The sequence below is a fragment of the Alligator mississippiensis genome, chromosome 10 (genome assembly GCF_030867095.1).
Source record: "Alligator mississippiensis isolate rAllMis1 chromosome 10, rAllMis1, whole genome shotgun sequence".
Taxonomy (NCBI): domain Eukaryota; kingdom Metazoa; phylum Chordata; order Crocodylia; family Alligatoridae; genus Alligator; species Alligator mississippiensis.
In genome coordinates, this window is record NC_081833.1 from 23,246,547 (window position 1) to 23,273,309 (window position 26,763).

At 44.1% G+C, this 26,763-nt stretch overlaps 1 protein-coding gene across 4 annotated transcripts in view; it reads left to right on the top strand.

Moving 5' to 3' along the window:
• FBXO21 (F-box protein 21) overlaps positions 1–26,763 on the top strand; it is a 45,822-nt gene that overhangs the window by 9,024 nt on the left and 10,035 nt on the right. For 2 of the 4 annotated variants that reach the window (XM_019493762.2, XM_006266415.4), the window contains exons 4-11: positions 2,689–2,810; positions 5,519–5,665; positions 6,869–7,005; positions 7,288–7,424; positions 8,642–8,818; positions 9,630–9,762; positions 20,468–20,658; positions 25,355–25,512. In XM_019493762.2, the coding sequence (XP_019349307.2) occupies positions 2,689–2,810; positions 5,519–5,665; positions 6,869–7,005; positions 7,288–7,424; positions 8,642–8,818; positions 9,630–9,762; positions 20,468–20,658; positions 25,355–25,512 (1,202 nt within the window). The other 2 variants (XM_019493764.2, XM_019493763.2) reach the window with 2 other exon arrangements.

A 26,763-nucleotide genomic window follows, 5' to 3' on the forward strand; every position in this document is an offset into this window, starting at 1 on the left:
GTGGATGGTGTTAGAAGAACTGCAGAGTACAAGTCACTTGGTCGAGCCCACCATGGGTCCCACAGAAAGAGTCCACATGGCTTGCTTAGGGTTGCACAGAATGTCAGTGGCAGAGCAGGGAATTAAACTGGCCCTCCAGATTTCCAAGTGAGCACCTTCATCACTAGTCCATTCTTCTTCGCAGAGTAAGGGCTAAATGTTAGGAAGCTTTTCTTGATAGTCATCTTTCTATCCCTCAGGTAGTGGCGTTCTGTAACTTCATAATAAACTTAATAACAATGGGAAAGGATTTTTGTGGGTGATGGGTATCTTTTATTGAGTAAACAGCATAGTTGGGATAAACTTAAGCCTTTGAATGCAATGCATTCTTCTTTGGGCAATATTTTCCTGATGGGAAACCATTTATAATGTTCCCCACTGAACTTGGCTTTTGGCCTCAGTTTGCTTATGCTGCTTTTTGTTGGCTTTCTTGAAATGTCTTTGAAGGTGGTATAGCTTCGAAGCTTTTCTCCTGAAATGAGCGTGATTGACTTGTATAGTTATTATTCAGATGCAGGCTTATTTGGTAAAGCATAATGTGGAGGTCAAGCCGTCATACATGGCTCTTGTCTGCATAAATTTTGGCTGCCACTGTTAATCTTGGTAGAGGTGAGGTGGTGACCATTGTCACTGAAATAAGACTCTGTCTCAGTGTCTGTTTGATAATGGCATATAAAAATTGATTTTTTTTTTTTTGTTTGGAACGAGAATAGAGTTCTCTTAATACAGCTCAGTAGCCCCTTGTCCCTAAAGGTGCTGTTAGAGTATGAAAAAGTATAATCCAGAATGAAAATATTCATATAATTTCTTTTTTTTTCCACATTCATTGTGTAACTTCTGTATTAAAACTGGGACTAAACATTGCACATTAGGAACTGGTTAAGCACCATTCAAGCCCTTGGCTTAGCCAAATGCATCCCTATAAGGTAGAATTTATGCTAATTATACTCTGATTAAGCTGTAGTCATTGCCATTCAGTATCATTAGGCTAAATCACTTCCCTGAAAGATGTTCCAAAAAGCGGCTGTCCCTATTGAGTGTCCTGAGTAATTAAAGGGCAGTAACATTATGAGATTTGATTGTTTATCCATTCGGCAGGATGAAGACTTGTTTGGTTTGTGATTTGGGGGAAAAGAAAAGCAAGGAGAAGGAATTATTTTCAGAGAAACAATTCAAATGCGTTCTAAATAGCAGCAATAGGGTGTGATATAAAATTGTGGTGAAAATAAATGGAAATCTGCCTTGATGCTCTAGGTTTGGGACCTGTGCATTTAAGTTCTCTGGAATTGAAGAGGCCAGTGGATGCATTTGGTAGTAAAGTGCTAAAGGCCACTGTTGACCCTGTTTGGCAGGGGTTGTCAACCAGGGGTATGTGTACTCCTGGGGATACTTGGAAAGGGCCAGGGGGTACACATGGGGGGCAGGAGCGCCGTCATCCACCACCCTGTGCTGCCATCTCCCAGGAGCAGGGTTGGGGGGACGCGAGGGTAGTGGCTCCCCTCTGTGGGCCACACAGGCGCTGCCCAGACTGGAGGGGGTGGGGCTTGCATGTAGCGGCCACCCTGGCCATCTACCATCCGATGCCGCCACATGCAAGCTTCCTCCTCCTCTCCTCCCCCTCCCCCCTCCCAGAACTGTACCCAGAAGGGGTACACTCCTTCAAAAAAAGGTTGAAAACCCCTGCTGTTAGGTATGGTTGGCATGTCTGTAAAACTGGGACTTGCTCACTTTTAAGGTCTTTAACTATGTATGCCCTAACTATATTCAAAATGACAACCTTCAGTCTCACCTGATGGGGCCTTTATTGTGGCAGGCTGTTGTGTTTTGAGCTCTGTGCTATGTTGTCTACCTGACAATCTCTTCATACCCATCTCTCAAAATACTTATTTCAGGATACTTTTCCTGAGGACTTTTGCCCCTTTCCCAACTCTCTTGTGTTGATTTTGTTTTTCTGTTGAAATCTTTGAGGATATTTTATTTTAAGAGTCTGTATTCTGTAGGGAGTCGAAGGGAAGATAGTGAGTGATCTGTAAAGAAAATTATTTGGTTTTAAACAGACATTCCATGGAAATCTCTGACATTATAGCTGCCTTGACTGTTATTATCAGAATATTTTGAAACTTTTGTTAAGTGGCATGAAAAGTATTGCTGCCTGTGAGTTTGCCCTAAATGTTTACATCTCTGCCTTTATCCTTAGATCAACACTGCTACAACCAGCACTCCAGATACATCTCTGTCTTGCTCTCGTGGCTCTTGTTACGATATCAGACTTGTCCTTCACAAAACAAAGGACTTGTTGACACGCTGTCCAACTAAGTTGTGTTAGGAAGAAGTGCTGTGAAAACACCTTCTGCTTCCGCTCCACTCATGCCAAAAGTTGAAAAAATGTAACCTAGCCACAATTGGAGGAGTGCAGGGTGCATGTCAGTAAGCTCCCCAAGCCAGGGAGCAATTCTGGATGCGTGACAAAGAGCATCTGCAATGCATTTTTTTGGCATTTGGCATGCACAGATTGGGAGCGAGTGGGCAGGGCATGTTTTCATTACATTGGTCTAAATTTCAAATCCCTATGAACTGTGAGAATCAGACTGAATACTTGTACTTAATGTGCTTGCGTGGCTTTCAGTACTACTTCTTATATTTCTGCAGGAAGGGTCTTACCTGGAAATACTATGCAAAAAAAATTCTATACTTTCTACGACAGCAGAATATTTTAAAAAACCTGAAGGAATATCTTCAACGGCCTGTGGACCAGCAGTCATTTTTGGAAGGTGATTATAGGACTCTGGCTCAATGAGACATTATTTAAATGCGTGCTTGAATTCATCCATATTCAATAAAGGCCTTAGAAAATGTTCAAACTCAAGTACGTTTTTAAATGTACTTGGGGAATTGAGATAAACGATTAAATTGATGCTTAGGTGCCTCAAAAATGTAATGTCTTAAAGTTTCCACAATCTAACAAGTATTTGAGCTGGTGTAGAAATTTAAAAATACCCACCCACCTCCTCCTGAATGACATAACTTTTTTATATTGCCTTTCCACTACCATCACAGCATGAAGAGAGAAATTTGAGAAATTCAAAGGTTACATTTTTATATACATTTCTCCCTCATTCCCCCTCCCTCTGTTTCCTAGGTATGTTCCACTTACACCTGGCAGTTCTAAAAGAGTTGATGCAAGACTGTGACCAAGTCAATACTACACAGTTCTTCCAGCATGGCAGTTCCAGCTAGATATGTGAATAGATCACCCCCCAGCTGATATAACTGTGCTGGTTAAAATCCTTGTGTAGACCCAGCTATGCTGATAGAAGAAGGCTATTGTCACTTTAGCTTCTCTCATTTGAAGAAGTATTATATCTGTGTTGCGATATGCTGTGTCTAAATTTTGGGATCCTATTTTCTGTGTATACCTGCTATATTGTAATAACTGGGCAAAGAACATGCATTTTAATGAGAATTATGGCTCCCTTTGCTGTTTACAGACAAAATACTGATATTTTTATATTTATACTGGTATTTTCACTTTGTCCTTAAATGTTGGTGTTAAAGCAGACCATGTCTATTTGAATAAGAAAATAAGAATCCATCTCTGAACATGGAAAATAATGGTCAAGGATCATTATTGGCTCCTTTGAAAATAAAGATCCATCCTTGATTTAGACAGGCTGTATATTCTTTAAGCTCTTTCTACATACAAATAAAATCTATTTTTATTAACTATCTTCTAGTTTAGTTCCTCATGATAATACCTTTCCAAAGGTACTTGCTGTTATTTCTTTAAATATTCAGACAATCTCATCTTTTTTTTTTTTTTTTTTAAATGTTTGTTCACTACTGTCATCTTGAGAAGCACTCATGCTGTGCTGTGAGACTGGAGAAATATCAATATTTATCTGGTCTCACAATGATCTACTTCAGTACTCCTCTTAGCAACATATTTTAGAGAATTTATATGTAGCAAACTGGTAGAAAACCTTGAGGAGGAGTCATAATTACATTTGCTTTTGCACTCAGTCTACTTCCTAAAATGTTTGGCACCTTTTTAAAGGTAAAGCATCTTCTGTATAATTCTTGCCCTGGAAAATGTAGCGTTTAAGTGGTACTGGTGGACAACTAACTCTGGAGAGAATAGGTTTAGATTACGGAATATATAGAGTCCTCCCAAGGTTTGTGGAAGAAGCAGTTGGTTTTGATGTGTACCTTAAAACTGCAGGAAATTGAGAATTAAAAAATGTTCTAGAACTTACTTTGCTTTTATCGTACACAAATCTAATTGTGTCAGTAGGTATCAGAGAAGGCAGCATGTTGTGAAAGGAAATACAAAGGGTGCTACTTTGTGGCCTTTCTAGGTAGTGCTCTGGAATGGATATTAAGCGGTGATCTTCATTATGTACTTTTAACATAGCAAGTTGTAAAGATACCAGAGTGTCTGCAGTACAGTTGCTAGATGGATCCATGCAAGTTTTAATATAATTTAACATGGACAGCAGCATCAGTTAAAAAATGGCAGCATGGGCCTTTACTCTGAGTTAGTCACCTGACTATAAGCCTGCCATGAACTTTTACTCAGTTAACCAGCCCGATCTGAAGCTTAAGCTGTTGCATCTTGAGTACTCTTACCTAGTATCTAGTGTAGGTATGATTGCCCATAGTCACACTTCCCGTTCCAGCCACAAACCTAAACCTACCTTGTGGCATTTTATGGAACAAGGAAAAACACTATTTGTCCCTTTTTCAGAGATCTTAGACTTGAGTATAATCGCCTCAGTAAGTTGAGTCATAGGGAGGTTTTAGAAAGAGAAGACAACAAAGAAGCCTTGGAAGAAGTGGGTTTTTTTATGATGGGGTTTGATATATAGAGGATACTTGGACCAAAAAAAAGGTCCAAAAAATTGTTTTGGTGTAGTGGACATACTAGATGAAGACTGCTAAGAGTGGTACGAGTAGATGAACAAAGAAATAAGGAGAAGGATTTTGGGATGAGCAAGAGTGGAATGGAAGCAGAAGTGAGATTGAGACTGTGTGGTCTAAAAGAGGAGTAGGTATAGTTAGATATGATGCGAGAAGAAGCTGCTGTAGATATTCAAAGAAAAGAAATGGCTTATTGCAGACCTAATCTTTAGGCTTCTCTCTTCTGCCTCTTATTTTATTACTTATATTTTCAACCCAGTGAGGGAACATATTGTGCTTAGGGAAAGCAGGAGGTCGTGTGCTTGAGATCTGAAAGTCAGTCAGAGATGTTACAACAATTGTGTTGCTTCTCTTAAATAAAAAGTCCTGTAACATTTCTATTGGCATCTCATTGTTTTCTGCATTTTATGCATGACTTTTTCAGAACCAAAGAAAATTTTAAAAGAAAGCCTTACATTTAACCAAAATCACTTACAATATTGAAATTAGGCATATACAATTAAATAAGTAAAAAAAAAATGGAAATCTTTTATTTAAAAAAAAAAAAATTTGTTTTTTCCAGGTGCTGTCTTAATTGATCAGTACTGTAATCCACTATCAGACATCTGTCTGAAAGGTGTCCAGGCCCAAGTGGATGATATCACAGATAAAGTTCGCAAAGACCTTAGGACAAAAAACCCTAGACATCCAAGCTTGGCTTCAAAGGCAGGTACTGTATAGAAATACTTGTTTTAGTTGGGTTGTCTTAAGTGACACACTAAATCTGCAGTTTTTATTTGAGTGAATAGACTTACTGGATTTCACAGTGCATAAGTCAAGCTTTGAAGCCTAAATATTGACCCTTAAATTTCTACCTCGATTTATACACCTTATCTAGGGCCCAGCTTGGCAGTATTCTGCTTCCCTGGCATCCAGCAGCTCCTAGTCTCCTTGCTGTAGTGCTCAGGGCATCAGGTAGAGAAGCGGCAGGGATGGGGGAGCTGCAGCACAGAGCATGGGGCTGAGACTGGTGGGAGTGCAAAGCCCATGCTCAATGGGGTGGCAGGAGCGTGGAGCTCAGGTGGGCAGGGTGTGGGTGTGAGGGGAGGATGTGGGTGTTTAGGGTGTGAGGAAAGGTGAGGGGTGTTGGGAACAAGGCAGGCAGTAGGCCCACGCAGGCGCTGTTGCCCCAGTGTGCGGTGGCGAGTGCAGCCTGCCCGGCCCACCTCTGTTGCACCACTCACAGGGGCTGGGGCCCTGGCAACCAAACGCTGAGCCTGGTCCCGGCCCTGGTGAGTAGCGCTGGTCTTGCATGTTTCCATCCCTCGGATGTCCTGCCTGCAGTGACAGCATGCAGGGACCCTATGTTTTGGCCCCATATTTCCAATTCAAAAGGTTAGGTCAAATTATACACCGGATCTACGAAAATGCTAACTTTTGAATCAGAAAAATGGGGTGGGCTTATATACCGCATCGACTTGTACACTGTGAATATGGTATTTGGTTCAACTCTTCTTTTTAGTAGTCCTACCATAGAACTAGGGAGAGTATTGGCTTTGGAGGCATCCTCCTCTTCCTTGCAGAACTTACGAAGTCATCAACAGCCAGTCCACATACTTGAGTAGCTCCTAAAATCCAAGGGAAAGGAGCCTGTCTTACAAACCTTGAAAAGTTTTCTTTAATGTTTGTTCCCTTTCAAGAAGTGACCAACCCATCTATTTTTACTGTCACTTAGGGGGAAGGTAGGGCAGAATGGCACCTTTAGAAACTAAGTGGTTCAGAGAGGCACAGACCTTTCAAGTAGACTGTTGCCTATGAAAGCTCATACTTTTCTGAACCAGTTAGTGCAGAGTGGCACCTTAGAGACTGCTGACATCACTAACTGCCTCTGCTGTTACTTAGGTAAACTGTTTTTCTTAATTATGTGTTTTAGGAGAGGTCTTAGTGATTCCTGAAGTGGAGCTTCAAAGGCAGGTACTTGATGCTATGAACTGTGTCCTGTATGAACAATTAAAATACAAAGGAAATGAGATGGACTACTACAACTCTCTGAACTCATATATTCACCAGGTAAATGGGTGTATAGTGAAGCAGATTTTGAAGCTGCTCAAATACACAGTTGAGGGAATTCTACTTATTTTGTCATATTTGCATCAATGTAGTTGAATAAGTAAGTAGAATTAAAATGTTTGCACCTGCATCCCAAAGGGGAGATTTGGGTACACTCTCTAGTATAGTAACTTTTTTGTGCATCTGCTGGTGGATTTTGAGGCATGGTGTGAGTTGTGCTTTTTTTTAACACACTGATTAGGATTTTTAAGCCTCCTTTTTGATTCAAGTCTTACTTTTCAGGTTTTGATCCGCAGGACTGGAATCCCAATCAGTTTATCTATTCTCTATTTAACAATTGCCAGGCAGTTGGGTGTCAAACTTGAGCCAGTCAACTTTCCTAGTCATTTCCTTTTGAGATGGCGTCAAGGAAAAGAAGGGTGAGTTACGTTTAGTTCTAGTTCACTTCTGAATAGTGAAGGCCATAAACGATTTGTACTTCTTGTGTCTTGCTATGACGATTATAATTTTTTCTATTATTGCAACATAATATGACCTTGTCTGTGGCACTGGAAAAGTGGAGATTGGAGCTGGACTAGGTTGCCCTGTGCCTCATCTGCATACAAGTTTTTGGTCATCTAATACTTCACATTTGTTTGTCCTGCTGTAGCAGTGGGAAGGGGGGCAAATTTAAGGCAAACTTCCAATTAATCGATTCTCTACCTGGAAAACTATAATAGAGTTTTTTTTATAGAGAGAATCTGATTATGGGGGGGATCATCTTGTATTCAAGTAACTACAGTATTTAACCCTTTCTTCTATTACAGTTAGACAATAGTTACTTTAATGGTAAAACAAGAAACATTTTCTGTGGTCACTAATACATGCAGGAGCATCTTGTCCCATATGGACCTAAGCAATCAAATTAATCTGTTGGAAACTTAAAAAGTGAATTCACTCAACGAGCTCTGAGAATAGCTCTGCAGCTAATTGAATGGTGAAAGACTTCTTGCGAGTGACATACAGCAGTAGTTACTAACAAGTTTTTTTTTTTTGGCTTTTCATTATGGCTATTTTAACTTAGTTTCATTTAATACTGCAGGCAGTGCAGCTGTTAGAAATGTATTATATTGTACCATGTACCTACCTCCCTTCTGAATCAATGTTGGTAACCCATCAAATCACATTGGATTGACTGTTGGCAGTGGTTTTATTCCCAGAAGTACAAAATTCAGGGGAAACTGTAGTGATATCATTTAATAAAACGAACGTGGTTACATATACCTCTCATGGGAATTTGACTAATATAGATAGTCCGTGCTGCAGCGGTTTCTATTGTATTGTACTCTCTGGTTAACCAAGCATAGCTTTGTAAAATATCTGAGCACTAGTGAAGCACCCCTGGAGATAGCTCTTTTTTAAGGAAAGAAATGGCACAACTGATAAATTGATATGTTGTTCAACTTTTCAGCGTATATGTTAAAAGAGAGCAGATAGAAGAAATTAACTCTAGCCCCTGTCACAAAGAACCTGAAGCTCTGATACTGTTTACTTTAAACTCAAACTGTAGCAATAGGTCTGTGAAGAAGACGGAAATTTATATTGTTATTTAGCTTGCAACATTCATCATTTCCATGTTATTTCTTTGTTTAATTAGAAGCACAGATATCTTTGACTATACTTACATAGATGCCTTTGGAAAGGGAAAGCAGCTCACTGTGAAAGAATGTGAGTACCTTATTGGCCACCATGTGACTGAGGAGTTTTATGGAGTGGTGACTTCAAAAGAGGTCTTGCAGCGTATGGTGGGAAACCTCTTAAACCTTGGAAAGCGGTAAGACTTAGGGCTTTAAATTCTGCATAATACTTAGAATTAAGTAAATGAGGAGCAAATCACACTACTTTGATCTTTGATTCTTTATGGCAGCCATGAGCAAGTGGCTTTGTGGGGTATGTTAACTTTGCCATTTATTTACTTGATACTTCTGACCATCATTTTTGTTTCATGACCTTTTCATCACTCCAAGAATATTTCTGGTTAGAAAAAATACTAGGCAAAATTCTTTTCAAATAAGCAAATGAACAGATTTTTTTTTTTTTTTTCCTTTTGGGACATATTGGTAGGGATCTTAAGAAGCTTCCGTTATCTCCTAAAGAAGTAGGATTTTCTTTACGAACTGGTGCATCTCACACAATCATTTTGCTGTGATCACAGTAGGTCTGTCACCAGTGCACCTATGATCCTTTTTCTCTTTGTGTACCTTCACATTGCTAAAATGATGCTCATTGTTGTAAGAGGCCAAAAATGCACAGGCAAAAATAATTGCTACAGATCATTTATAATAAACAAGATGACCAAAGATGCATTAAGGGCAAGCAAATTTGTAACTTAATGAGCTCTCAGAGGGAACACCAAAACTCAAATTTTATACTTTTTTTTTAATGAAAAGGAATAGAGTTTGAAAGGGTACTGTCTAGTACAGTCCTCCCCAGTGGGTTAGTGGATGGTATTAGTAATAAATCCCTACAGTCAATGCAGTTGGATGGTACTTTTATATTGTCTGTATTGATGAATAGCTCTGTACATTTGTAATAAAAGAAAATGAAGTTGTAACATTAAAACTAAGTTTATTTTTTGCTTCTAGAGAAAGTACTGATCAGTCTTACCAACTCTTGAGGGACTCTTTGGATCTATATCTGGCTATGTATCCAGACAATGTGCAGCATCTAATGCTCCAAGCTAGGTTATACTTCCACCTGGGAATCTGGCCAGAAAAGGTATGCTTTTTTCTCAAATGCTTTGCAATAGGCTAAGCTATGAAAACAGTTAGCTATTGATTTGGGGGAGAGGAGGGAGCTATGACAATTTGTTATAGTCAGCCAAGATTTTTTTCCTGTAATAAAAATAATTTTAAGGAATAATCACATTCCAAAAATCAATATCTGCTGAATGTAGAAGTCTTCCTCTTGGTGTTCCCCACTGCATGCCTGTGGACAGCTTTTGACCGGAGTCGTATGTTGTTTGTTTTCTGTGGCAATATTTTCACTGTAACATCAACTAATAGGGACTTGTGATGTATTTTATCTCTAAACTGAAACAGTTTGTTTCTGGAGAGACTTAAGTAGCCTAAAAGCTATAAGATAAAATAACTCTTATATTTGGTTTATGCATGGTTTCGGAGAGTAACAGAACTCTTACTGGGGTGAGGAAGAAGGATACTTAGAGACAATTTTGGAAATTCTCTTTTACCAAGCTTTGTCCCAGAGCTCTGGGCTTATTACCACTGACTGTAGCAGGGCACTTGGGGTTCCTGCCACTTTAAGAGGTCAGGTAGCCTGCAGAGCCTCAGGCAGATGTAGGCTAGGGCTGATTGGGAGTCAGCTGACCCAGGGAGCCACAGGTGAGGCTAAGCCTGATTAGAGGGAGTCAGGAGGAAGGCTGGGCTTGGAGCAAGTATAAGCCCAAGCCCAGAGAGGAGCCCAGTAGTAAGATCTGGATGTTGCAGAGACCACCACCTCAGCAAGAGAGCTTTGGCTTCAAGAGGTTAGGAGGGAGCACAACATCTGAAGCAGTCATGAGGTTTAGGAAGGAACTATGGGGATGGAGGATGTTCCTGGGGACCCAGTGTGGGGTCCAGAGCCCTGGGAAGGGGGCTTAGGGTCTGTGGGCCTATTGAGGAGCCAGGTGAGCACTGACAGAGGGACTGATAATCTGTGGGCCTATTGTAGGGCTAGGTGAAACCAGAGAGCGGGGTTTGAGAGTATAAGGGAGAGAGTCCAGGTGAACCTCAGAGAGAGAGAGAGGGGCTATGTTTGTAGGATTTATGGGAGGCTCTGGGTGAGCCCAGGGAGGGAGAGATCTATGAAGGGGGCCTGAAGGTGGACCCATAGGAGAGAGGGCCGGAAGCCAGAGGACTGAACCATGGAGTCTCAACTGGCCTGTGCAGAGCCAGGACCAAAAAGTTGTAATAGACCACAAAAGAGACTGCCAGAGCCAGGAAAGCCTAGAGTTCTTGACTGGCCCAAGGTGGGGCCAGGGCCTAGGAGGGGCTGAAAGCCTATGGTGAGCCACAGGCAAGAGGAAGGGGTCAAGGGGTGTGCGGCCCAGCATAAAGATGGCAGGTGCTGGGCCTGTTGAAGAGGGCTCAAAAAAAGAGATCTAAGAGAGATCTGGTGCCAGGGGGCCTGGAGGTGAAGCTGAGTTGGGGCCAGGGCGCCTGTAGGTTGACAGCCAGGTGGGGTAGATGACATCCAGGGGTTGGAGCCCAGAGAAGGCCCAGGAGCAAGACCAGAGACTAGTCCTGGGTATGACTGAAAACTGTACCCTGTTAGGGTTTGGGGTCACTGTGGTGGGACTGCTCTTGCCAGAGCAGCCCCTAGAAAGTGCCACCAGGGCCATACCCCAGGGAAGGGCGAGTTTGGAGTGACCTAAAACCCCAGCTCCTGTTGCATTGTGGGTGACCCCTTTGCAGGGAAAGGCTAGCGGTGTGTACCCCAAAATGAAAGTAAGGGCAGGTTTAGATGGTCCGAGGGGCTGGAGAAGAGCAGAACCATGTGGGTCCGTTGGCCCTGAGAGGGGTCTGGGAAGAGTAAGATCATGTAGGTCTGGAGGCTCAGGAAAGAGCTGAGGAAAGACCACGACCAGATCGTCCAGCAGCCCAGGCAGGGGCTGAGGAAGACCAGAACCAGAAGGTCCAGCAGCCCAGCGAGGAGCCAGGAAAGAGTGGGATCAGAACTGGCCCAACAAGGGGTCAGGAATAGTGTAGTGGGACTGAAAGAGTCCAGAGGCCCAGCGAGGGGCCAGAAATAGAGAGGGACCAGCAGTGTCTTGAGACCTAGAGAGGGGTCAAAAGTGAGACTGAGGGGCTGGCTGAGGGGCCAAGAGGTCTGGGGACTCGAGAAGGGGCTGAATGAGGGACCAAGGGATCTGGCAGCCTGGAGGGGAGTCAAGCGAGGGGCTGAGGGGTCTGGCAACCTAGAGAGTGGCTGAGTGAGGGGCTAGAGGCTGTAGAGGAGCTGTGTGAGAGACCAAGCCATCCGACGGCCTGGAGGAGGTCTGCATGAGTGTAGGAGTGTGACAACAAGAATGTCCCCGATGATGCCATCTGCAGTAGGGGTGCACACATAACTATTTTTTTTGGCCAGTACCAATGGCCAATTCTTAACCAGCTATATCGGCTAATACTGATCCAATAGCCAACATGAAACCCCGCAGCTTGGAGGGCAGCATTGAGCTGTTAAGTCTGGGGGGGGAGGGGCAGATAAAGGTAATCACAGTGAGGGAGGGAGGGAGTGGGGTTGGAGCAGGTGCTGCCCAGCCATGGCAGGCCGTGGGATGAAGCCATGAGTGGCTTGTGCAGGGTGGGGGGCGGGCAGCTCCTCAACACTGCAGGAGGCATAGGGGGGATGTTCTCCCTGGATTTGTGTGGGGCAAGGGCGGGCTGGGGGCTGCTCCAGCCTCTTCCTGGCAGGGTGTCCAGGCCAGGGCTGTGTGCATGGAGAGAGGGCTACAGGGTGGGCTAGAGCCACCCCAAAATTCCCAGTACTGACCCCATAGCCCTCAATGCTGCTTCTGCCTGCCCAGCCCCACCCGGCTTGGAAGAGGGTCAGAGCAGCTCCCGGCCCTGAGCTTACAGCAGTCAGCCATCATCGCCCCATGCAAAAATCCAGGGGGCACATCCCTCCCCCCCTCCCCCCCCCTCCACATCTCCCCCAGAGCAGTAGAATCCACCCCCCCCGACCTCCTGGACAAGCTGCCTACAGCTCTGTTCTGCCCTGGCTGGGCAGCCTCTGCCCTTGCCCCCTCCCTCCCTCACTGTGGGGGCCTAAATCTGTGTTCCTTCCCCCCCCTCCACACGGGCGCAGACACACACGCTGCTCGCCAGGCTGTGGTCCTAGCCAGGTGCATGCATGCATGCATGCACATTGCATTTATTGGTGACATTATTGGCTACATCAGCCTAAGAAAGACGCTTGCCAATAATGCTGATAACGTCAACTGATAAGGTTTCCTTTTATTGGTGCCAATCCAATATGGACCAATATATTGGTGCACCTCTAATCTGCAAGGCTTGGTCTGTGGTGTAGGGATGGTATGGAGCCACATAATTGACCTATATGGCCTTGACCATAGTCACCTAGGGGTCATTTACAGCCATTAACATCAAGGCATGCCAGACAAGAGCTGGGCACACTACCCAGGGTCTACCAACATTTTTTTGGTCTCCAGGGGCTTATGGCCACCCCTAGAGATGGTACCCTATGATACTGACTTCAACAAAATACTTACATGAGAGGGTATCCTATGGGTAAATAAGCTAGTGTATCTTCATGCAGCTATTGATGGTGCAAGGAACCAAATAATTTCACAGAAAAAAAAATAGACCAAAGGTTTTTTGATCACTTGTGCCTTCCACTGAACTAGTAAAAAATATTTAGTTAAGGGAACTCTTTAACTACATCAAGCATTTTTCTACAGTGAGGTTGTGCATATAATTTAGGAAATTCAGTTCATGATGTTGTAGGGGATGCACTGATTTGAATTTATAGGGTAAGTCTTTACTCAGCAAGGTCTTAATATTAGATTTTCTCATAGCGTTTTCCCTGAAGATTAAGCCAGGTATTGCCTGAAATTCCTGAACACACAGAAAGAAGCAAAATTCAGCATCCTGCCTGCCATTGGACACCTTGAAGTAAACAACGGACTCCAGCCCTTGTTCGAGCCTAATTTGCATACGCACAGAGCAGCTTTTATACAAATAAACTTTACCGCCCAGGAGAGAACCATACCATCTTTTAATTCTCCTGTGCAATATGAAGTTTCATTTTTACCCGGGAGAAATTTTAGTCTTTGAATTCTTCTTTGCCTGATCAAGAGCATTTTGGCCCAAAAGCTTGCAAATAAAGATTTTTGCAACTATCTAGTTGCTCTAATAAAAGGTATCACCTCTACCCCAAGAGTTTTGCCTGCCTATGCCCTTAGGCTAACACAGTACAACCAGTATCCCTGAACATGCATGGTAATTTTTTAAGGTGGGAGCTCTTGCTTCCCCTATGTTGGTACAGGACTAAATGCAATAGCCTCTACTAACAATGATTAAAGATAAGGCAAAGCTACTTATTCCAGGGCGATTGACCATTGCTTCTGTGCAACAAATGAATACCAATCCATATAATATAGAAATGCTACAATTTGTAACTAAATTAGCAGAGTTGTTATAGGTTTACTGGGGGCTGGGGTGACATGAGCACTAAGGTTCATGCACCAGCATGATTGGCAGTCCAAGAGGTCGCAAATTCAAGGCCATAGCAGAAGCACTCAGCGCAGCCTGTCGGATTCCAACAAAATCTGTGAGTTCTGCTAAATACTTTGACACAAGGACACAAAAAAAGGAAGGCACATGTTTTCTATGCTTATCCTGCCATTTGCTTCCTGGAAGTAGGTGAATACAACAGAAAAAAATCTGCAGAATTGTAATCTATACCTTTCTTTGCAATATACTTTAAAACCAGATTGAGCACGACAATTCTGAAAGAAAGCAGAAACACAATAATTTCATACCCAGACTACAAAGGCCATAATGAAAGTAGCAAAAGTATTGATATTATTTATTTATTTATTTCCTTTCTTGGATATTTTGGTCTCCAGGGATGGCGGTGATGCCCCTGGCAACTCTGACCATGCAAGCTCTGCCCTGAGGTTGCCCTTTTATCTCATCTGCCATGTCTTTGTTGGGAAAATAACTCAGGAGGCTGCCCACAGGCTTTTGCTTAGTCCTGGTCACTGGACCATACTTGAACTCCATGGTCTGTGGGCCCTTTGCCAGGGCTTGCTTGAACACGGTGCTGCACAGGGCACCTCAGGCCTTATGGGCTAATTACATGGCTCCAACCTCCCCTTTACCAAGCCCCGTGCCTCACTGGTGTTGCACTTTTGTCATACTCTTTTGGAGCCTTGGCCCACTCAGCCTCTGCCCCTTTGATATAGTTAGGCCTTCTAGTGTAGACCCACTGTGTTGGGCCCAGCTTTGAGGCACTAGCCCACAATCTCTACTTATCACCTGGCCCTTGTCTACTGTGCCCCTCTGGGGCTGGGCTCTCTCCAACCCTCTACAGCTTGCGCCTCTCTGGTGTTGGGGCTCTACACGATAGTGTGCCCAAAGGAGGCTACCTCATCCCGGTCCAGCGGTTCAAACCATAGCAAAAACCTAAGTCTCTGGGCTATAACATAATACTAACAGTCAAGGCAGTACTCAGCCCCTTTAAAAGGGCAAACTCCCACCCTTAGGGTATTGTACCCCTTACCCCAGGGTACTGTACAAGCTCCTAAAGCCTTACTGCCTTTGGAGACAGCCAGATGCATCGGGCAGCTCTCTCATGCAGGAGCTCTTTCTGGCAATTGCCAGAGGGAATGACCCCAACCAGCCCTTGCCCTGGGCTTATGTGTTTCCTGGGTTCTGGCTCGTTCCGGTCAGGTGTCTGCAGGTGCCAGGTAATTACCTTGTTAGCTTGTTGCTTGGGCAACCTGCAGCTGTGGAGCTCTGCATAGTCTACCAGGCTTCTTTGCTAGGCTCTTTCTGCCCTTACAGGTACAGACACACTTTAGTGCCCTGTGACAACACGCATTAACTAATTTGTAACTGCAAAGACAAATGGCCTGGCTACAAAAATTCCTACTTCATTACTCGGAAAAGAAAAAGTTCCAGGAGTAAAACTCTTCCTAAGCTTCAGGAAGCCTGGTGCTGTAACTGAAGTAAATGTCTATGTTTTATTTTAAAAAAATCACCAAGCTTGCTGCTGTTTAGATTGAATGTCAGACTTAGAGATTCACCCACAAACAGAACAGTGCACACTAATGAAGATCTTTGTCTGGGGATCCTCAAGTAGAAATGATAGATGTACTTCAACAGGGGAGAGCATAATGGTTCAGAAAGCTACCTATAGTAAATTCCCCAGATGTCCAATTTTCTCTTTGTCACATCGCAGTGATTTGAAGTTTAATAGGTGATTACTTTCCATCCCCACTTTACATGCCTGCAATTTGTTGTCTTTAATGACAGATCATTCTTTATACCATTAGCACACACCTTCAAATTGCCAAACATACTGAAGATCTGGTGTCAATTTAATGACCACTAAGGATCCCTGCACTGTATTCAAGTGTGTATGGATTAAATTCAGAATTTTGAAAATTGTGTTTTGGGATTACGGAAATGGAATTTACTTAGTGGCATACATGAATGACTAACAAAGAACCTACCATCTTCTTCCACTCAAATGTGTTTTTAACTATTTTGTATTAGGCTGAATTTTTATTTGTAAGGGGTCCCTTTTTGCAATGCTTTGAATCGAGCATGGAAAAAAATAAACCAATAACAATGTCAGATTTTTGTAGTGATTTTTAGTATGGAGCCAAGCAAAGCAAACCGATATTTGCTTCTATCTCTTAAACGTCTATCTTTGCAAATAATTCTACTTTATCTTCAGAAGCAAAAGATATAAGACAGTTTTGATCATTTTGTCAGGACTTCCCCATTTCCCTTTTGGCTTTCTTGAGACACTAAATTGTAAATAAGACTTCTTGTCTCGTGCGGTATGTTGGACTTAAATTATGTGGCAGAGTATTCTGAACTGTGTAGCACTACCCAAACCTCTTCATTATTACTTTATGCTCTCCTTGACTGCTTCTATTTAGATTCTTCTTTTTCAACCTGTGGGTCTTAACTACAGACCAAACAGGGTAGGGCTTAATCAATTACACTTTGTGCTCTCACAGATTTTTCACTGTGCTACAGCTTCTTGTAACAAATATACATGTAACCATGTTGTAGAAATTGTCATGGATTCTGAGAAAGGAACAGTTGAGGCATGTGGCAGCTCTAAGAACTCTAGGGCTGTATTGGTTTTTTGCAACTACACGATGATTGAGGCATTTGATTCTGTGATTAGATGCATTTTTCTCTCTCTTGCTACTTTTTATAAGTCACATGGGGGTGGGGCCAGTATTTTACATTCACATTATCTACCTTTGCAAACTTTCATAGCAGCTAGCCTGCCCCTGGTTGACCTTGTTCTTCTTGCTGTCACTATACCTGACAGTGATGGAGTATGTTAGCTTCGTATTTCCTGAAATGATTGGCAAGAAAATAATTGCGTCTGAAATCTCTTGAGGATACTTTAAAGGTTAGCGTTGTTTAACCTCATTGAGATGAATGGGGTTCATGTCTATTAGAGTCATTTCTGGTTGTCTGCAGACTCATTACACCAAGCTTTCTCCCTTCTCCCTCTCAAGCACAAAGGCTTAAAGAGTCATTATTTTTCAAAGAAAGTTTAGTTTCCGGAGCACAGTTATGCAGAAATCTAGAAAAGGCTGGTTATGTTGCTCTTTAACGACACCATGCATGGCTTCCTGGCTATAAAGGTGGCTGGACTGCTGAACAGGGCTCTGGCCTTACTTAAATATCCTTTTTTCCCTTTAATAATACACATCTCTGTAACACATTTCTCAAATAGTCTTGTGATGGTACACTGGAAATCTGGCAACAGCATTTGCTTAAGATCTTGAATCCGGAATCTGTTTTTTAAGTTGTAGCCACGGGAGGAGTTTAGGGTAAAAGCTGGTGCTCTTGACTCTGCTTTTGGGAAATGAGGAATTAAGTTAATTGGCTTTCAGAGGAACATCTCTAGTTCCTCCAGTCTAAACAGTGCTATGGAACACAGAAGTATTTTTAATTAAAAAACGAATGTGATGGGTTCTTTAGGACTAGAACAAAGATTTATATAGAGCAGCAATTTGTGTTAAGCTGACTGGCTGCATAGATTTGTAGATTGTAAGGCTGGAAGGGACCTTGGAAAATCATTGGGTCCGGCCCCCTGCACCAGGCAGGAAAGACAACTGGGGTCAGGTGACCCCAGCAAGGTGACCATCAAGTCTCCTCAGGTCCAGGTTTCTTATTTTTGTTCACTAAAAGGCGATGGAAGTGCTAATGTGTTAAATATTTTCCTAACATTACATTTCCAAGTAAGTAATTGCAGTAGTTGTTACATGGATGTTATGTTGTACTGAGTGAAAGGAGAGGTGGTGTGTTAACTTGAGAGAGGATAATTGATTGACAAGATTCTTTGCATTAGAACGTAGTTGTCACCATGAAAACATTTTTGAAAAACCCTGTCCAAAAAAAAAAATGCAAATTTCAACAAGCCTTGGTCAGTAGCAGGGCATGTGCTGTGGGACCAGGAACCAAAGGTGAAAGGGGTGCAAAAAAGAGTGGTTGTTCCTAAAGAACATGATCCTTGAAGCACAAAGGAAGTCCATTCCCACGTGGAGAAAAGGTAACAGAAGGGCTGGGAAGCCATCTTAGCTAAACAGGGAAATCACGGTCCTCTTGAGAAAGAAGAAAGAGGCTTATAAACAATGGAACCTCGGGGCAGGCCCCAAGGAGGACTATTCAACAATGGCCTGCATTTGCAGGGAACAGATAAGACAGGCTAAAGTGACAACCAAACTTAGATTAGCAGTGGGAGTCAAGGACAACAAGAAGTCTTTCTTTAGGTACATAGGAAACAGAAGGAAAACAAATGAGAGTTTGGGGCCATTGCTTAACAATTTAGGAGATTTTGTTACTGGTACCCAGGAGAAAGCTGAACTCCTGAACGACTGCTTTGCCTCTGTCTTTCACCGGACCAAGGGGAAAATCACGCCAGGTAGAGTAGAGAATGAGCACGGTAGGAATAATTGCCTTCCTACTATTGCCATAGAATTGGTGTATGACACATAAAAAAAAATTTAAAAAATTAGATGTATACAGGTTGTCAGGACTGGATGATCTTCATCTGAAAGTGCTGAAGGAACTGGCTGAAGTCATTGAGGAACCCCTGGCGAAACTCTTCCACAACTCATAGTGCTCTGGAGAAGTCCCTGAGGACTAGAAGAGGGCCATTGTTGTACCCATCCACAAGAAGGGCAGGAGGGAGGACCCAGATAACTCTAGGTCATTCAGCCTAACTTCCATCCTAGGGAAAATTTTAGAAAAGTTCACCAAAGAGTCTATCTGCAATAAGGTTGCAGAAGGTAAGATTCTTAATGACAGCCAGCATGACTTCATTGCAGGCAGGTCTTCTCTTACCAACCTCATCTCCTTCTATGACCAGGTAACTTGCCACCTGGACACGAGAGAGCAGGTTGACATTGTATACGTAGACTTCCAAAAGGCCTTTGATCTAGTATCCCACAATGTCATTGTGAGAAAATTGGAGGATTATGGGCTTAACTCCAAGACAGTCAGGTGGGTGAGAAACTGGCTGCAGGATGGAACCCAGAGAGTTGTAATGAACAGATTTGTGTCATCCTAATGAGAAGTGGGCAGCAGTATCCCGCAGGGGTCAGTACTTAGTCCAGTACTTTTCAACATCTTTATTAACGATTTGGATGGGGGGTGGTGAAGAGCCCACTGGACAAGTTCGTGGACAACACCAAGTTATCAGGAGGCGTGGTCACACTTGAAGATAGGTTACAGTTACAGGCAGACCTAGACAGGCTAGTTAGTTGGGGGGATTGGAACCTGATAAAGTTCAACATTGAGAAATGTAAAGTGCTCCACCTCAGGACGAGCAACCCCCAACATGCCTACAGGCTTGGTGGCACCAAACTGACTAGCATCATGAATGAAAGGGACCTGGGGTTTAATAATAGACCACAGTATAAATATGAGCCAGTAGTGCGATGCTGTAGTCAGTAGAGCAAATAATACTCTGGCACGCATGAATCGATGCATCTCCAGTAAAACTAAGGAGGTGATTCTTCCGCTTTACTCAGCACTGGTGAGACTGCAGCTGGAGTATTGCATCTGGTTCTGGGCGCCACACTTTAACAAGGACGTGGACAAACTTGCAACAGTCCAAAGAAGAGCCATCTATATGATCAGAGTCTTAAAAGGCAAGCCATATGTGGAAAGGCTGAGGGATCTGGGACTCTTCAGCATGAGGAAAAGAAGGCTGAGAGGTGACCTGGTAGCAGCTTGATGTACTCCCCTAGTGTAGCAGTAAGGGCTCGGTGAGCAACTGTTCACCAGGGCACCCTTGGGGAAGACCAGGAGTAATGGCCACAAACTCCTGAGAGAGTGATTCAGGCTCAACATTTAGGAAAAACCTTTTCACAGTCAGGGTGTCCAGACTATGGAATAAGCTCCCTCAAGAGGTGATGCAATTGCTTACCCTGGAAATCTTCAAGAGGAGACTGGACAGTCACCTTGCTGGGGTCACCTAACTCCCAGTTACCTTTCCTGCTTGGTGCAGGAGGCTGGACCCGACAATCTTCCAAGGTCCCTTCCGGTCTTATAATCTATGAATCTATGAAAGTATAGTGAACCTTTACAGCTGTACACTTTTATCCTATGAAGGAAACTATTTTTAACACAAGTTACTTTAAAAAAGCTGTTCAAAATCGATTTGTGTTTTTTTTTTTTTAAATCTTTCTATACTGAAGGTTCTGGACATCCTGCAGCATATTCAGGCCTTGGACCCATCTCAGCATGGAGCAGTAGGATATTTGGTTCAACATACCCTGGAACATATTGAACGCCGGAAAGAGGAAGTGGGGCCAGAGGTGAAGCACCGTTCTGATGAGAAGCACAAAGATGTCTGCTTTTCCATTGGGTTGATAATGAAACATAAGAGGTGAGTGCCCCTTAAATCTCTTACACTACTTGCAGGCTGCACTGGAAATTTGTTCTGTGGAATGCATATGGAATGGATTTTTTTTCCTTATTCTGAGTTGCATATTTACTACGTGGAAGAGGAGGACTTTGAAAAGCATCTGAGGAAGAATGTGCTAGCCTTATGCATATACATTGTGTATCACTCTGGAGATCTGAAACTTGCTTTCATTGTCTTCTGAAGTATTGAATGTATTGCCCTTGCTTTACTCCAGGGGTGGGCAAAATACGGTCCATGGGCCAAATCCAGCCCATGAGGCCATTGTATCCGGCCCGCAGGGACCCTAAAAAATTAAGAAAATTTAATATCCGTCTGCCCTTGGTTCCTGTCAAAAATGATAGGAACCAAGGGCAGTAGGACCCAGGGGAAAGCCAGTGGGCTCTTACAAAAGCAGGATCCACCTGGCCCCACCCCACCAGCCAAAAGCTCCAGCAGGGTCTTCTGGCCTGGGAGCACGTGGTTGCCCCGCGCTGGAACCTCGGGTAAGAGGGAAGGGGTGGGGTGAAGGGCAGGGGAGGACCCCGGGCAGGGAAGTGGCCTGGGGAAAAGCTGAGCGCAGATGGGGGAAAGCAGCCCCTTGCCCGCCCCGTGGCCGGTGCCCCACACTGCAGCTACTCGGCCTGCATGTGGCTGTCCGGAGCAGGCACAGGCAGCCCCAGATGGGCTGCGAGTGGCTGCAGCAGGGAGTGCCGGCCATGGGATGGGTGAGGGGCTGCTTTTTCCCACGCTCAGCACCAGCTTCTTTCCTGCTGGCAAGCAGTGGGTCAGGGCTGTGCACAGCCCCCCTCCTGTACCGCGGGGCTGGGGGGCACTGGGAATGAGCAGGTGCAGGAGCATGGGGCCCTCACCGGTGCCCCAGGGCCAGTGCCGGCAGGGCCCAGAGCAGAGTGGCAGGAGCGCAGGGTTCTGGCCAGCAGGGGGTCTATGGAGCCACGCCAGCTCCCCCCTTTCCTTGCTGGTGCAGCCCAGCCCAGCTCCACAGACCCCTGCCAGCTTGTGCCCTGCTTTGGGCCCCACCAGTGCTGGCCCTGGGACATTGGTCCCAAAACATTGGGACGCACTTGTCCCAAGATGGTGACTGGGGGTGGGGCACGTGTTGAGGGGCAGGGCTACCCATGTGGCCCTCGACAGCCTGCCAAAACTGGCCCTCTGAAATAATTGCCCACCTCTGCTTTACTCGGTGAAAGAATCATTAAGCTGACCCATCTGAATCTTGATGCCCAGCATACTGGTAAAGAGATGCTCCTTCACCTGTCCTTCTAATTCACTAAGTGCATCAAGTCCAGATTTAAGGTCATGAGGGGAATTTTCACCTTTCAGTTGCTGCCGTACAATTAATCACTTATCAATAGGCTTAGTAGGATTACTTGATAAACATCAATTTCGCCTGTCACTTATAGACAGATGGAAAAATATTTCTGTCTGTAATAATCAAAATTTTATTAAAGGGATATGTGTGTGTAGAAAAAAAAACCTGAGACTGGGGTAAAGAAATCCAGGACAGGGGGCGTATGCATGCGCACGGTGGAAGCTGCAGGTGGGATAAGGGGAGCCCTGGCTGTGCCACCTGTGCACTGCTCCTCTGGCAGTGGCTTGGGATGCTGCTGCAGAAGCTGGGGCTGTGCTAGGAGAGGAGGATGAAGGAACAGGGCTGTTGGCAGCCAGGAGGTTGGTGCTGTTGGCTACTCACTCTGCCTATATCCCAGCTGGGAATTAGGTGCCAAACTCCTGCTGAGCTGCTGAACTTGGCCTTTCCCCTGCATGATGGGGCTCAGTGGGAGTTTAGCCTTTTCCCCAATTATGCAGGAGTTGAGCTGCGCAGGAGCTTTGGGAACATGGGAAGGGCAGTGGCTCCCAAGCCTGGGGTGGGAAGCAGCTCCCTGCTCCTTGCAGCCCTTTAGGGGACAAGCTTTGCTTGGTGGGCACCAGCAGAGGGGCAGGCCGACTCCTTGATGTCCTTGGCCTCCTGCCCCTCTGGGCGATGTAGGGGCAGTGGCTGGGCCTTGGGGGCACCCCCACACATCCTGCCCCAATCATTCACACTGCCTGTCCCCATATTCCCAGAGCTCTGGCCCAGCCCCTGCATGCTTGGGGAAGGGTACATGGGGATGTCCATGGGGCCAGCCAGAAGGGCAGGAGGCCATGGCCATTGGAGCCGGGCCACTCCTCCATTAGTGCCCACCAGGTGGGCCTCACTCCCTAAGGGGCCACGGTGAGGAGGGAGCTGCTTCCTGCTCCTGGAAGCCCTCCTTTTCTGGTCCCTGCCTGCCTGGCTCTTTCTTGGTGAATAAACAGTGATTTAAAGCAGGTATGATTTACTGATTTATGGGTGTTTACTTTTATATATTTTAACGTGATTTTGTTATAAGGCTTTTAACAGCATACAATTATTACTCAATTGTCTGTCCTTCATAGTCCTAATTCTGTGCAATCCTGAAAATTTAAGTTGATAAACATTGAAAGAAATGCTTATAAGTATACAAAAATTTTGGCCATCGAAATTAAAAAAATAAAAATTGGATTCTGCCAGCCTACTTATATTAAAAAAGACTTTGTTTCTGGGATCTTCACCAGAATGCTCTAATCACAATGTCAGGAATTAACAAAATTGCCCACCCAACGGAATGGTCACCCTGTTAAAAATCAGTGTAAGCTAAAGGTCAGTTTGCATTCTAATAGCTTGACAGAAGATTCTCTTCCAGTATTTGACCGGGATTGTAGCAAATAAGTTTGCATATCTTCTTCTCTCCCCCCCCCCCCCCCCCCCCCCCAATTTTGGGAAAACACAAGTTTTTTCCTTTCCAGCTATTAACATTTTGTTTTGATTATTTGCTTTGGTTTTCAAGTTCACTGTAATTGGTGCTACATACTGCTTGTAGTCTTCCCTAGCTGCTCATATTTGTACTTGAATCGTGAGGATTCAGTTTGTTTGAAAGAAACTTGACAAAACCATTACAATTGTGTAAATCAGCTCAAGCTATTTGATAGCAAGCTATTTGTTACCCCAGAATTAGGGTTAGCATGTGAGGCTATTACAAGCTTAGGTTGCAAGAATGTCTAATCAGTGAAGCCTAAGTCTTCAGAAGATACTGTTTTAATTGGGGGTTGTACTTCTCATCTTTGACCAACAAGCTGTTTCATAATCATGTGCGGCTAACGGAGCTCTGTGTTGCAAGAGTTGTGGGTTATTGCATGCTATGCTTTTCTGTTCTGTTCTAGGTGCTGAATACCGTAGTGAAGGATAGGCTGGGGCTGTTCAACCTTGGAGTAAAAAGAGAGAGGTGTCAGCATCTCTGAAGTGATTTAAGGGATGGGGGTGAGGCAGGAGCAGTGGTAATATTGCTTTTTCAGCCTTTGAAGGGAGAATAAAGCTGTTTGGGTCAGTCAAGGAAACAAGTGTTTTCTTTATTTAAAAAAAATCTGTTTTTTGACCACTAAATTAAAATAAAAGAGGACTGTTCCAATCTGCTGTAACATTTCAGGGAATATTATTAAAGGATCTCTGTCACAAGAAGTCTGTACTTGCCAAATGGATAGGATTAAAAATTAGCATCATAACAGCTCCATTACATACTAGCATGTTCAAAATGACTTTTCAGTGGCTCTCTCCAAGTTTAAGGTGGAACACTGCAATTCTTTATCTTCAGCAGTCAGTTGTGGTCTTAATATGTGATTACACCAAAATACCCACACTGAATAAACACTGCTTTAAGGCTGCAAAGTTGAGCACTCAGAAGTTGGGAAATGCCAGAGTTAAGGGTGTCTTTGCATCCTTAATTCTCCCCCAGCTGCCCAAGTGTATATGTATTACAATCCTAGTTACTTTGTATTGTATGCATTGAAGTTACAAATAAGTAACCTAGTTACAAATACTTAATTACAAATAAGTAACTAGGTAACAAATAACTAAGTTACTTTATAAAGTAACTGAGTAACATATGATAAAATTACAATTTATGGTGTCCTTTCTCCCCACCCAAGAAGTCCCACATCATTCATTGCACAGTCTGTACCTGCTCTAAGACTGAATTGGTTATGAGGTAAAGGGGGCTCTTGATATGCAGGCCCAAGGTGCTTAGTGACAGTGGTATTGTAGAAGAAGGGTACCCTATAGAAAAAGAAATATGTGACCATATGATTGTATACACCAATGTTGAAATAAGTTTGGATAAGAACTAGTTTTTCTTAACAATAGAATACTTAATTTAGCAAATGTAATGTTCTTTCGGTCTGGCCATTCTTGTGTGTTATTCCCTTTTAACACCCCCTCCCCCCCCAATTCCATCATGTGACAGCATGTTGATGTCTATGTGTACTGTCAACAGGATTGTCTGGCAGATTATCTACCAATTGAGTTAACAGGGTAACTGATAACAGTACATAGAACCAAGATTCTGCATATCTGAATTGTTTGTGACCTGCTTAATTCACAGCAAGATGCCAAATCAAGGACAAGCTACTCAGCTGTTTGCCCATCTTCAGAGAGGGCTGAGGAACCAAACCTGGTGAAGAATATGAATTTTGCTACAGTTTTTTTTAAATCTTCTATATGAGCCAGCATTGGATGACATAATTTGTCACTTCCATATTGTTTAGTGTCTGTCCTGGTCTCTCAGGAATAATATCTAGCTGTGCAACTCTTCTTTTTTTTATATAGATATGGCTACAACTGTGTGATATATGGCTGGGATCCCACCTGCATGATGGGACATGAATGGATTAGAAATATGAATGTTCATAGCCTGCCTCATGGTCCCCATCAGCCTTTCTACAATGTGCTGGTGGAGGATGGATCCTGCAGATATGCTGCTCAGGGTGAGAAACTAAGTCAGCTTGAGAAACTGATATGTACTTTTATTTGTTTAGCACATGTGGGAACTATCTTGCTGCTCTTAATGCTTGAAGAAAATTAATATTGAAGTATTATTTGTTTTTCATAGTTTTATAGTTGGTAGGGTCGAAAGGGACTTGAGCAGATCATCAAATCTGACCCCCTACCATGGGCAGGAAAGGATGCTGGGGTCAAACAACCCTGGCTAGGTGATTATCTAGCCTCCTTTTGAAAGACCCTCAGGGTAAGAGCGAGCACCACTTCCCTTAGAAGTTGGTTCCAGATCCTAGTTGCCCTGACTGAAGTACTGCCTCTTGATATCTAGCCTGAATCAACTCTCAGTCAACTTATGGCCATTATTCCTCGTTACTCCCAGTAGTGCTCGGGGGAACAGGGACTCTCCCATAGCCCGCTGGTCCCCCTTGGCCAGTTTGTAGACGGCCACCAGATCCCCTCTCAGCCTTCTCTTGTGGAGGCTGAACAGGTTCAGGTCCCATAGCCTCCGCTTGTAGGGCCTGTCTTGCTGCCCCTGATCATGCAAGTGGCCCTCCTCTGGACCCCCTCGATGCTGTCCACATCCCTCCTGAAGTGCGGCGTCCAGAACTGGACACAGTACTCCAACTGCGGCCTGACCAGTGTTGCATAGAGGGGGAGGATCACCTCCTTGGACCTGCTCAAGATGCATCTGTGAATGCATGACACGGTGCAGTTGGCCTTCCTGACCGCGTCCCCACATTGGGACGCGGTCATTTTGGAATCAATAATGACACCAAGATCCTTTTCTGCCTTCGTGCTGACTAGAAGGGAGTTCCCCAGCCTGTAGGTATGGTGCTGGTTCTTCTTCCCTAGGTGCAGTACCTTGCACTTGTCAGTGTTGAAACCCATCCTGTTCTCATCTGTCCTCCCCTGTAACCTGTCTAGACTTGTCTCTCTCCTCCAGCATGCCCACTTCTCCCCACATTTTAATGTCATCCGCGAATTTGAACAGGGTGCTTTTCACCCCCTCGTCCAAGTCGCTGATGAAGATGTTGAACAGAGCGGGTCCAAAGACTGAGCCCTGGGGCACCCCGCTGCCCACTTCCCTCCAGGTCGAAAAAGACCCGTCTACTACCACTCTCCGGGTGCAGCCCTCCAGCCAATTTGTAGGCTGTGTAGGGATTGACACCCCAGTCGCCTAATTTTTTGATGAAAATGGGGTGAGACAGTGTCAAAGGCCTTCCTAAAGTCCAGAAAGA